Source organism: Eptatretus burgeri, chromosome 2 (genome assembly GCF_056783735.1).
Source record: "Eptatretus burgeri isolate ZD-2024b chromosome 2, Ebu_testis_v1, whole genome shotgun sequence".
NCBI lineage: Eukaryota > Metazoa > Chordata > Myxini > Myxiniformes > Myxinidae > Eptatretus > Eptatretus burgeri.
This window is the reverse complement of record NC_140962.1, coordinates 14,104,808-14,117,471: the sequence shown is the minus strand read 5'-3', so window position 1 is coordinate 14,117,471 and position 12,664 is coordinate 14,104,808. Positions and strand designations below refer to the sequence as shown.

At 40.9% G+C, this 12,664-nt stretch overlaps 1 protein-coding gene across 3 annotated transcripts in view; it reads left to right on the top strand.

The window, feature by feature from the left end:
- Positions 1-12,664, top strand: part of LOC147031457 (echinoderm microtubule-associated protein-like 6) — a 479,813-nt gene that overhangs the window by 307,022 nt on the left and 160,127 nt on the right. For all 3 annotated transcript variants that reach the window (XM_085863494.1, XM_085863486.1, XM_085863479.1), the window contains exons 19-20: positions 2,598-2,709; positions 11,720-11,847. In XM_085863494.1, the coding sequence (XP_085719620.1) occupies positions 2,598-2,709; positions 11,720-11,847 (240 nt within the window). The remainder of the gene's footprint in view (positions 1-2,597; positions 2,710-11,719; positions 11,848-12,664) is intronic.

Genomic DNA, 12,664 nt, shown 5'->3' with positions numbered 1-12,664 from the left:
TTCTTTGTGAATATACTCGATGGAAATGAATGTTATAAGAAAATTAAGTTATTCCCTGAAGTAGAACATGGACAAATATTCATTGGTTCGCTCTTTGATTGGAATGAAAATATAAAAGGACTGTGATTATGTTGGGGGGAAGAAGTGCTTTAATCAGTAAGTCTCAATCTTTCATAGTCTCAATTTTACATTTGCTTGTATGGGAGGGAAGGGATCGGTGGAGAGAAAATCAGTCTCCTATTTTGAGCTTTTGGGGCTTGAGTCAAAGTTTTTCCCTTGTCCCCCATTCATTTGAATGGGTGTCCCAGAAACCCCATTTATCATGTACTGCTGTGCCACTGATGCATTGCCTCCTGTTACCAGTGCTCTGGTGCTCATTTTGCCAACCTCCGAATGATGACAGGCTGAGTCAACCCACCTGGTGTCAGTTCAATGACACAACAGGGGCTTGAACTCAAAACCCTAATATCTTTAAGTCAGCCACCTTCACCGTCAAGCCAACACCAGGCCGAACGATCACATGCTTCATCAAGACGCACACCCTCCACGTGCTCAAAATCCACCGTGCATAATAAAGGCAACAATTTGTCATCATCTCCTTTGTTTGTTCACCAAAAAAGTGAATCTAAGAAGTCCAATTCTTTTTACGATCAGAAATGATCAGTCAATTTGTGTAGTTGATTGATTCTGGATGATAAAGCAGTTGAGCAAACTGACAATAGGTGGTTTTTTTTTCACCTTTGCTTCTATGAACTTCAACAGATATATTTTCTTTCTAAGTTATTTTTCCACTCTTTTAGCTATCTATCGGCATTATCGCACTTTATCCTTCTACATTATGCCTCAAACTTATTGACTTACCTTGGTAGGATACCATATTGAAGATGCCCCTTGTCATGGCAGTGCTGTTCATCATTGAGAGGTCTAGATTGTGTATTTCTACGTTTAAATAAGATATTCTTGCACATATCAAGTTGTTTAGGTTAGCCACAGTGTGAAGACCATGTGATTCTGTGTTAGTTATGTTGCATGTGTGCCTGGACAAGATCATGTGATTTGTATGGACTAAATGTCAAGTTTAAACGGTGATCAAACACTTCATTCTTATTATAAGATGTTATGTTCTTTTGTGTTTTTGATGATTATGGACGACACAAGTGTAGGCCCTTGATTTCTGCATCAATGTCAGAAAATTAATTTGCAGGAAGCACGTGATTGCTAGTTTGCATTATTGCTGGGAGTCGTGCTCCTTGTAGGTTAGAGCTCGAATTTTGTAACTTGACCAGAGTGCCGCAATAAATTGCCAATTATTTATCAAAAGACACTGGATCGGTGAAGTTCACCAGCTTGTATTTGCAGATGTGTTCTGAGGTTAATGTCCACTGACGGATAGCACATTCATTGATACCTGTGAAACACCAAAATCAAACCTAGACTAAACAACTCACCACCTGTGCACTACCTTGTCAAGACTCAATGGCAGTGGCTCCACCAATTACCATATCCAGGCTTTCACTCATCATTCAAAATATTTTGTTTTATTGCTTATTGGCTGAGCAAATGAGGTGATCTTTTTTACATCTGCAAAAATGGTACATTATTTGACCATCCAATCCTGCTCATAGTCTCAATAAATGTCCCCCCCCTCTCTCGTCCTTTCATTTTTAACTGGTCTCAAAACACTCTCCCTTCTCACCCCAATCCTACCACACTGCTCTGCACTCCATTTGATTCCTTCTCCTCAATTTAGCCCTTTTCTTCTCTCATATCCACCTGTGAAGTACTGTAAATGATTAATGGTTCATCTTAAGACAAATTCATGTGTGGGACATGAGTGGCTGTAGCAGGAGCTTTAATCCACCGTGGAGTTCATTTGCAAACCTTTTTCCTTAGTTATAGCAATGCAATGGTATTTCGTCGACTTCACGGTTACTCAGAAGAATGAAGAAAATAACAAGCGACTTGTTCACGATGAACATTCACTGATCGTGTTTTTCCTCCCCACAAATAGTTTGCACAATTTTTATCAACAACCGCGATACCGCTCATTGACATCCCACTTTGCATTTTTCTTGGAATCCATCTACCATTTGGTTTGTTCTCAACTCTGCTACTGGATTGTACCCTTCACTTTTATATTTTGGGCAAACTATTTGTGACATATCACAATAGTGGGTGAGTCCACACAAGGGTCAAGGGGTTCACAGCTGTCACTACTGGTTAGCGAGTTCCCCTGCAACCCACAAAGTGTCACAGAGGGATTAAAGAGGGATGATCAAAGTTCCAGCAAGCGTCCAGCACCTGTTCAACTCCTCCACTTCATCCAATGTTCTTTCTTTTGTGAGCCTCCCGACAGTAGACAACTGATCCACTGGATGATGCCTTTGTTACATCTATTGTTATGCAGGCTTGCATCTTCACAGTAGAATGCAGCCTGTCAACCTCAATTTAATTCAGCATATCACAGGTTACTTTTGTGCAACAATTTAACACGTTCATTGAAAATTATCAAGGTTTGAGAATTTTTTTTTCTTCAGCAAAATACTTCGTAAAATGTACTTTGCATTCAGCGTGTAATTTTGTTTGGTTTCTGACAGGGTTTTGTGACAGGTGGGAAAGACGGCATGGTGGGTTTGTGGGACGACAGCTTTGAGAGGTGTCTGAAGACGTATGCGATAAAACGTTCTGCTCTCGCACCGGGTTCCAAAGGTAGGTTTTACTCGTATATGTGGTAGAGTTTTCCTGATTTTCCCGTAGATTCCAAATTCATTTGCAAAAATATCCAGATTTCCTCGTGTAGAAAGTGCCTTCAAATATGAAGGTCTTCCAATTCATAATTTATGAATGTGTGATTTTGAACTGAATGACAATTGCATTCATTGTCAATGAAATGTTTCCCACATGATGCGACAAGTGACAGCATTGTACTTCATGTGGTGTGTCATTGGCGGCATTGGGCGTGCAATATGTACTTTTTTTTTTCTTTAGATCAGGGATGGCATTATTGATTTGTCAGTGGTTCAACATACCTCGGAAGAAAACTTTAACAAGAAAATTATATGCAGGAGGCTACTTGACCCATCATTGTGTGTGATTTCAGAGAAGAAAGCAAATACATATTTTGGGGGCAACCCCCATGTAGAGTGCCATGAACAATCTTTTGCTACATCATGCGTGATGATGATTGTAGTCAAGTTTCATCTTAATTGTGTGTATAGTTTCTAAGAAAGCAAATACATATTTTGGGGGGCAACCTCTCCTTACACCCCTTTAGATTTGGAATTTTTTAACTGCATGAACAAACTTTGGTACATCACAGGTGATCAAGGTTGTGGGGAAGGTTCATCGAAATTGTGTATGTCGTTTCAGAGAAGAAAGCGAATGCATATCTTGGGGGGGGAGGGGAGCACCGCCTTTTCACACCCATAGAGCCCGATTTTTTTCTGTAATGAACAAACATTGGTACGTCATGGGTGATGAAGGCGGTGGTCAACTTCCATCAGAATTGTGTATGTAGTTTCTGAGAATAAAGCAAATACCTATTTTGGGAGGAACCCTCCCCCCCCCATGGATCCCCCAAGACCTGGAATTTTTTTAATGGCATGAGCAACCTTTGGTACATCATGGGTGATGAAAGTGGCGGTCAAGTTTCATCGAAATTGTGTGTGTAGTTTCGGAGAAAAAAGCAAATACCTATTTTGGGGGCACCCCCCTCCGTTGACCCCTTTAGACCTCAAATTTTTTAATTGCATTAACAAACTTTGGTGCATCATGGGTGATGAAGGTTGTGGTAAAGTTTCATTGAAATTGTGTGTGTGCAGTTTCGGAGAAGAAAGCAAATACATATTGTAGGGGGCAACCGCCCCATAAACTTCCTCCGTAGGACCCTTCAGACCCCAATTTTTTTTTTAATGCCGTGAACAAACTTTGGTATATCATGGGTGATGAATGAAGGTTGTGGTAAAGTTTCATCAAAATCATGTGGAGTTTCAGAGAAGTTGAATGTATTTGTGGGTGGGTGGATGGACGGACGGACAAACTGACGGACCGATGACACACCATCCCATAAGCTCCCCGGAACTACTTTCCAGCTGAGCTAAAAATGGGGTAAAATGTGTTGTTTTGGGGGGGGTGGGTGGGGGTGCATGGATGTTGCAAGAGGGTGGTTTTTGGGGAAAGAATACATAACACTGACCACACACTATCCCTTGACGAGACCCTTTCACAGCCATCACACAGCATAGATGACAACACGATCACCAACCACACTCATGCTATGTAATTTCTGTTGCATCATGTAATCTCTGTTGTACAACGCCCCTGCTTATTCCATCTCCATGCGCTGTACGATGTCATCGTCAGGGTACCGAACTTTTGCGCCTGACGATGACGTGCGCCGAAAGGGCGTACCCAATTTTCACTCCATTTGTTTGTTTTCTTTCTTGTTACTTGTGAAAAGTGAAGATTTTTCAAGTACAGTAAGTCCTCGCTACCCGAAAGGTCGCATATCGTAGTTTCGATTATTCGTAATTTAGTTTTAATGACCAATTATTCAATTATCGCAAATATTTTATGCCCATCGTAATGTCATTGCAAGGAAAAACGCAAAAAAAACCTTTCAAACTGCCTGCAAAAAACAATCACACAGGATGCGCATAAACACACTTTCACTTTACTGCGCATGTACTGTATGCTGTACTGTATTCTCTTCACGCTCGCCTGCATACCTTCCAGTATGAATCCCAAGCAACCCGCAAGTCTTTTGCCGAGCACACCTCGTTTCAAGAGACAACAAAAGGCTGTCACATTGAAGGTGAAATTGGATATAATTAAAAGACATGAATGAGGTGAAGGGACAATGGAAATCAGCCGGAAACGGAAAGGGAAATCGCATGCAATCACTGCATCGACTGTACATTCGATCGTTCAAAGTTCGGCAAAGATAAAGAAAATATCACAGATTGCAAGTCAAATTGTAGACCTGGCGCAGGAGGCTGGTTTTGAAGAGGTTGACGAAGAGGACGTGGATGACTTACTGGAGTCTCATGCAGAACCCTTAAGCAATGAAGATCTCATGGAGTTGGAACAGCAGTGGGCTCTTGAGGAAGAAGAAGAAGATGCTGTGACACCTTCATCCAAGCATCTCACCATGAAAAACCTCAGCCAAATCCTCAGCTCGTTTGAAAATGCCATAGAATTTGTTATCGAGCAAGATCCAAATCTTGAAAGGAGCACTGATTTTAGCTGTGTTGTTAATGATGCCCTTTGTTGCTACAAAGAACTTTATGCAGCAAAGAAAAAGAAAGCCTTCCAGCCCACTCTCCACGCATTTTTCAAGCCAAAAGATGCAGCACCAACTACATCTACCATCCAGGATGCTCCTTCAATCAGCTGCCAAGAGACCGTTCCCGCTGGTGAAGAAAGTGACAGCACAGTGTCAAGTGAAGAGCGGGACGATTCTGCCACTCCGCAAGTGTGACTTGACTTGTCCACCGCAATCAACTCCGTTCCTCCAGCCTCGGGGTAAGCCGCCACTACTCGAGGAGTGTGTTTTGTTTATTTGTGTTTATGTCCAAAAAATTCCGAGCCAAAAACGCATCCTCCCTTTAACACATTGGTTTCTATGGGAAAATATGTTTTGTTTAACACAGTTTCGCTTATCATAAGGTTTTCCAGGAATGCAACCCTTGCGAAAAGCGAGGACTAACTGTATATTGGTTGGTTGTGTGCATTATTCTGTCTGTCTGTCTGTCTGTTTATACGTCAGTCGCCTACAGATCACAATTTTAAACCAATGTTCACGAAACTTCACCACCTTATTGCTTATGACAAAACTTCACCACCTGGTGAAGTTTCGTCATAAGCAAGAAGCCTATTGTTTTTGACGTAAAAGGTCAACATAAGCCAAAGGTCAACAACCTTGTCAAATTTTTAAAATCCTCAATTTTCATCCAATTGACTAGAAATTTGAACAGGATTTGCAGATTACATCACTGAATTCAACCACCAATTATTTTTGAGGTCAACAAAGGCCAAAACGTCAACATAGTCCAAAAACTCGACATGGGATGAATTTCTAAAATTGTCAATTTTCATCAGACTTACTTGAAATTTGCAGCAAAGTTGCATTTTTTTTCATTGAAATCAACCACCAATTATTTTTGAGGTCAACAATGGCCAAAACGTCAACATAGTCCAAAAACTCAACATAGGCTGAATTTCTAAAATTGCCAATTTTCATCAGACTTACTTGAAATTTGAAGCAAAGTTGCATATTTTTTTCATTGAAATCAACCACCAATAATTTTTGAGGTCAACTCTGGCCAAAAGGTCAACATAGGCCAAAGGTCAACAACTTAGGTGGTATTTCTAAAATCCTCAATGTTCATCCCATTGACTTGAAATTTGAAGAAGATTTGCTTCTCAGGTTTCATCGAAATTATATGGTTATTTCAATGACTAAGTATGTTTGAGGTCAAAATTGGCCAAAAAAATCGACAAAGGCCAATATTCTCACAGCTTGGTTTCATCCAATTGACTTTATATTTTAAGAGGATTTGCATATTTGGTCATTGAATACAACCACCAATTATTTTTAATAAAGGTCAAATTTATTTTTTAGATTTTGCAAATATCCTGCTATGCACGACGTCTTTCTTGTTTGCTTGCAAGTCAAACGCCAAGAGGTCACAATTTCAAACCGATCTTCACGAAACTTCACTACCTGGTAGAGTTCTTCATTCGCAAGAAGCCTATTGTTTTTGAGGTAAAAAGGTCAACAACTGAGGTGAAATTTCGAAAATCCTCATTTTTCATCACATTAACTTGAAATTTGAAGATGATTTGCTTTTCAGATCACCAAATTCAACAAACAAGTATTTTTGAGGGCAGCATAGGCCAAAAAGCCAACATAGACCTGATTTATAAAATTGTCAGTTTTCATCAGATTGACTTGAAATTTGAGGAGGATTTGCATATTTGGTCAATGAATTCAACCACCAATTATTTTTAAGGTCAAATTTTTTTGATGGATTTCGCACACGTCATGCTATGCATGACATCTTTCTTGTTTAGTTGTGTGTCAATCGGCTAGAGGTCAGAATTTCAAACCATTCTTCAGGAAACTTCACCACCTGGTATAGTTTGTCATAAGCAAGAAGTGTATTGTTTTTGTGGTCATAATGTCAAAAGGTTAACAAAAGCCAAAGGTTAACAACTTTGTCTGATTTGTAAAATCCTCAATTTTCATCCGATTGACTTGAAATTTGAACAGGATTTGCATATTATGTTACCGAATTCCACCACCAATGATTTTTGATGTCAATATTGGCCAAGGTCAACAACTTAAGTAAGATTTCTAAAATCCTCAATTTTCATTCCATTGACTTGAAATGTGAAGAGGATTTGCACATCCGGTCACTGAATTCAAGCACCAATTATTTTTGAGGTTAACATCGGCCAGATTTCTAAAATCGTCATTTTTGATCCAATGGACTTGGAATTTGAACAAGAGTTGCATATTGCATCACTGGATTGGGAAACCAACTATTTTTGAGGTCAAATGGTCAAAGGTCACCTCAAGGTCAAACTTCTAAAATCATGTATTTTTATCTGAAAAATTGTCAATTTTCATCCCATTGACGTTAAAGTTAAACAGCAATTGCATAATACGTTACTGAATTGGGAAAGCAACTATCGTTGAGGTCAACAGATTAACTCAAGGTCAAACTTCTAAAATCATCACTTTCAATCTGAAAAATAATCAATTTTCATCCGATTGACCTCAGCTTTGAATAAGATTGTCAATTTAAATGTTAATGAAATGGACAATTTGATGTGTCCATGGCAACCTTTGGAGAGGGGGGTGGATTTTGCAAGTATCGTGCTCTGCACGACATCGTCTTCTTGTTTGTTTGTCCAAGCGATATCTCAACCATCCTTTCAGTTAGGAAGCTGAAATTTTGTCACAATAGTGAACAAGTGCTTTGGCAAAAACTGCACTTAAAATTTTTTGATTAACTTAGTAATTTATTAATTACTTTATTATTATCGATTTATTTATTACTTATTTATTTTCTTTCTCATCTGGGCAATATCTGTCACCTATTGACTTAGGAAGCTGATATTTTGACATGACAGTGAACAAGTATTTGGCTATAAAGGTGTTTTTGATGCATTGATTAATCAATTAATCGATGAATTATTCATTTTTTGATTACTTAAATTTCAAAAAGTTACAAATTCAGATGAAACAGTGGTGATTTAGATATGCTATTCGCCAATTGATTAAGAAATTAATTATTTTACGATCGGTATTTAATTTAATTATGCCATTAATCAATTATTGTGCACCACTCCCTCCCAATTCCATTTCCATGTGCTGCACGGTGTCATGTTCCATGGGCGCCGAAGGCACCCCGGCAATGTCGCGCACTGGAAGATATGTTATTTATTTATTTGGAAATGGGGCAGTGTACTTTGAATCTGCCTGAAGTTGTTTTTTTTTTTACTCTTATCCATCACCAGAATCTTACATTTCTTTACGTTAAATTGCATCTGACAATCTTCTGTCATATCTATTAAAGTATGATAAGTATCAATACTTTCCTTAATGTTGTTACGGATCTGGAGTTTGAGTTCAACCAAGAGGGGAAGCACTCGGGATAACAGAAAGGCAACCCTATGCCACGTTGTGTGGGATGCGAGTGTGCAAGGCGCAAGTGGCGCGTTCCTTTCAACCCATTTCTGGACTAATTATATCGATCGGGTGTCGCCCCGTGCACACGATGGCAGAATCTTGCAAACGTGAGCACTGGCCACGTGTGTAATGGCGGATCCACGCGCACTGTACGGAACGTGCTCGAAGGCAGACCCATGCGCCGCTCGCGACACTTTATCGTATAGAGCCGGGTACGAAGGGACATATCTTACTGTGTGTTCGCCATAACACCTTACCTTCTCGCCTCTACGGCCAGCGAAGCTGCGATCGGGTGGAGGCATGTTGTACAACCTTGGCCACATGGCGCACACGGACCGGGCGCGTTGGCCAGCGCTAGTCGGGGCTGTCCGAGCGAGTGTGTGAGACCGACACTCCCCTCGGCCGGTCATCAGGGCACGGCCCGGGGGTTCTTGAAAGGCGATTCATGGCGCGGAGTTCGGTGTGGGCGAGACTGTACCAAGAGACCGTAGCCTCAACTCCTCTCCTGTCTTGCTTCAATCCCTCTTCATCGGGTTTTCTGTGTCTGTATGTGTGTCCTATATAAGTAAGCCTGCAGAAGATCATTGTTATTATTTTCGGGTTAGGTCTGCTCTGTGTCCGCTTTTATAAGTTGCTTGTTATTGCTGCACCACATCTCTCTCCCCTATCTCTGCACAACACACACCAATAAACCTTGATCGTAGCACACACCTTTCCTCGTCCCATCGTTAAATTGTTGTTAGAAATGTTTCCAGCTAGTTTTTGTCTTTTCCTCCATTGATCCAGCATGGTCCGAATCCTAGCTGAGCCGGGACTTTATTCCCAACAACCCGTTCCTTTTTGCCGGTACGTCCTTGGCAGTGTCGCTTAGCTGCATCCGATCCGGTAAAGTGATCCGGTCCGGTAGAGTGATCCGGTTCAGACAAGGCGTACCGAGGGCGTGTTCCCTGGTAATTAAATCACATGGTTATTTTTAGGGAACCGGATTAACTAGGCGGAGGACCTTAAGTCACCTGGATGAGTTTTTGTCGTCCACGGTCGGTTAATCGACCCGCCACGTCATGGAATTATCCTTGTGCGACGGTCTACAATTCCGGGGAGTCTGGTGGGAGCCGAGATAGCTTCCCCCCTGGTGGTCTTCTCACCCGACTCCCGGCCCGCAACACACTATTTTAGTTGAAGAAGGTTACATGTCAGGAGTACCTGTAAAAAAAACATGTACAAATCAAAATCACTGGTTGTAAAAGTATTCAGGCCCTGAGGTCAGTACTTGGTGGAAGCACCTTGTGCCGCAATAACTGCTTCAAGTCTTTTTGAGTTTGGTCGGTCTCTACCAGCTTTGCACAGTGAGATGGTGAAATATTTGCACATTCTTCAGGTGAAAATTGCTCTCATGCTGCCAAGTTTGAGGAGATCGTCAATGGAGTGAAATCTTCAAGTCTCGCTATAAATGTTCAATGGAGTTCCAGTCAGGACTTTGACTGGGCCACTCAAGAACATTTATTTTCTTCTTCTCAAGCCACTCCAGTGTGGCTTTAGCTTTGTGTTTCGGATCATTGTCCTTCTGAAATGTGAATCACCTACCCAGTTTCAGATTCATGGCTGACTCAAGCCGGTTTTCATCAAGAATTCTCCTGTACTTTGCACCGTCCGTCGTCCCTTCTATCCTGACAAGCTTGAAAGTCCCTGCTGATGAAAAACGCCTCCAAAACATGATACTGCCACCACCATGCTTGACAGTATGGATGGTGTTTAATGAGTGATGTGCAGTGTTGATTTGCACCAGATGTAATGCTTTCAAATTAGACCAAAAAGTTCAATTTTTGTCTCATCTGACCACAAAACTTTTCTTCACATGCCTGCAATATCATTGAAGATGCCTCTTCGCAAACTCCACACGAGCTTTTATCGATGTGTCTTTTTCAGTAATGGCTTCTTTATTGCCACCTGTCCATAGAGGCCAGCTTTGTGAAGGGAACAGGATATTGTTGATTAATGAACACTGACCCCCATCTTGGACTTAGAGCCTTGCAGATCTTTCAAAGTCATTGTTGGATTTACATTAACATCCCGAACCAGTTTCCTGCTTGCGTGGCTGCTGAGTTTGGATGGGCAACCTGATCTGGGTAGAGTCTGGGTGGTATGACACGTCTTCCACTTCTTAATGATGGATTTCACCATATCAAAGGGATAATGAGTGACTTTGAAATCTTCTTATAACCCTCTCCTGAACGGTGCTTCTCCACCACTTTATGTTTGATTTCTTCAGAAACCTCCTTTGTCTTCATGTTTGCCTTGGAAGTTGACCAAGTGAGTTGCACCTTACATCTCCTTCGATAATCAGGGGAGAATCCAGGTGAATATATTAAGTGAGTGCATTCACATACAGCAGAAACCTATCAGCTATTTTGTAACCTTTCAAACAAATAATTTGCTCCTGAAGTGATTGAGGGTTAATTGGGGGAAGGGTTTGAACACTTATTCAACTGAGAATCATCTGATTTTCTCTGTTAATCTAACTTGTTCACATTTTATCTGCATTTTTTGTCTTTATCACTTTGGAGTAGTTTGTGAAGATTCTGTAGATTAAATTTGATTTGAAAACATCATAAAATCAGCTCAGATGGCATCAAAATGCGAAAACTTTGGAGGGGGGGAGGGAGGTTAATACTTTTGCAGGCCACTGTATCATGTTCTGCCGTACAGAGCTCTGAAATTTGCAGGCCAACCCTCAACCAGAAATAATGGAAGTCAAACTAGAAGTACTTTCTCAATCCTCACATCATGGATGGGCAGGTGTCAAAAGTGCATCACAGTCCTTGGAGTTTATGTTGAGAAGTTAAGCATGTGTTATTTTGTAAGTCTTGCGAGCTTGTTGAAATGAATTGGTGGACATTCATATTTGAATGCACCCCGTATTCCTCATTTTTATTGAAGATTGGCTCTTTGAAGGGATTGAACTTTGTATTGTTCAGAAAGTCGAAATGATTCAGCATTTGGTGTTTGCCCAACTGTTGGTAGGTCTCCTACTGGAGGACAATCCATCAGTGAGAGCAGTGACACTTGGCCACGGTCACATTCTGGTGGGCACACGCAATGGAGAGATATTAGAGGTTGAGAAAAGTGGACCAATGACCTTGCTTGTGCAGGTAACACATTTACGTCCGAGCTGCTCTTTGTTTGTCTGTCCATTTTCAAAACCGAATCGAGAGGTGTGTTCAACTATTCTTATGTGCAGAAGAGATTGTTTCACATGCATTGAAAAGGTGTGTTGCATGTTGTCAGTTGAATATTTAGAGTTTGCTTCGGTTGTCACACAGTGATGAGCACACTGGACTTGTAACCCAGATGTTGTGTTTAAATCCAGTTAAAAGCCATGTTTACAGAAATATGAATTGTAAACCTCCACCGATGGCCAACTGGTGAGGACACTTGTGGACTGGCATATCCCAGAGGTTGTGCGATTCAAATCCAGCTGAAAGCAACTATACTCAGGATTTGGGTTCTAAGCTTCTGTAAACTGAGCTAGCTGAAGTATACATACCATGCCACCAGTGGATTGTCAACAAAAACCCCCTTGGCTCATTGTTGTTTTTCAGGGAGTGGGTAATCTGCTTGCCCCCAGGTGGTCTAATCTATGTGTGGCACAAGTCCACAGATTGTGGTTGGCTCTTAATGCCCCCTGTGCAAATTGGGGTGGACACCATAATTATATTACTGAAAAGGCAATGCCACCCAAAATCCCGATGACTGGATGCAAAAAGTTTTTTTTTTTTTAATTAAGCTTAACAACTATAGTGCTACCTCTCATAGTTCGTGGTTGAATTGTATCATACTGAATCAGACAGTGTGATAACTCAGCAGTAGCGTGTTCAGAATTTCAGCTGTTTGTGTTAGCTTAAATTTTAAGATGAACTCACTGTTTTGTTTCAATGCTTAAAGGGGTTATTACACGTCCAACATTTT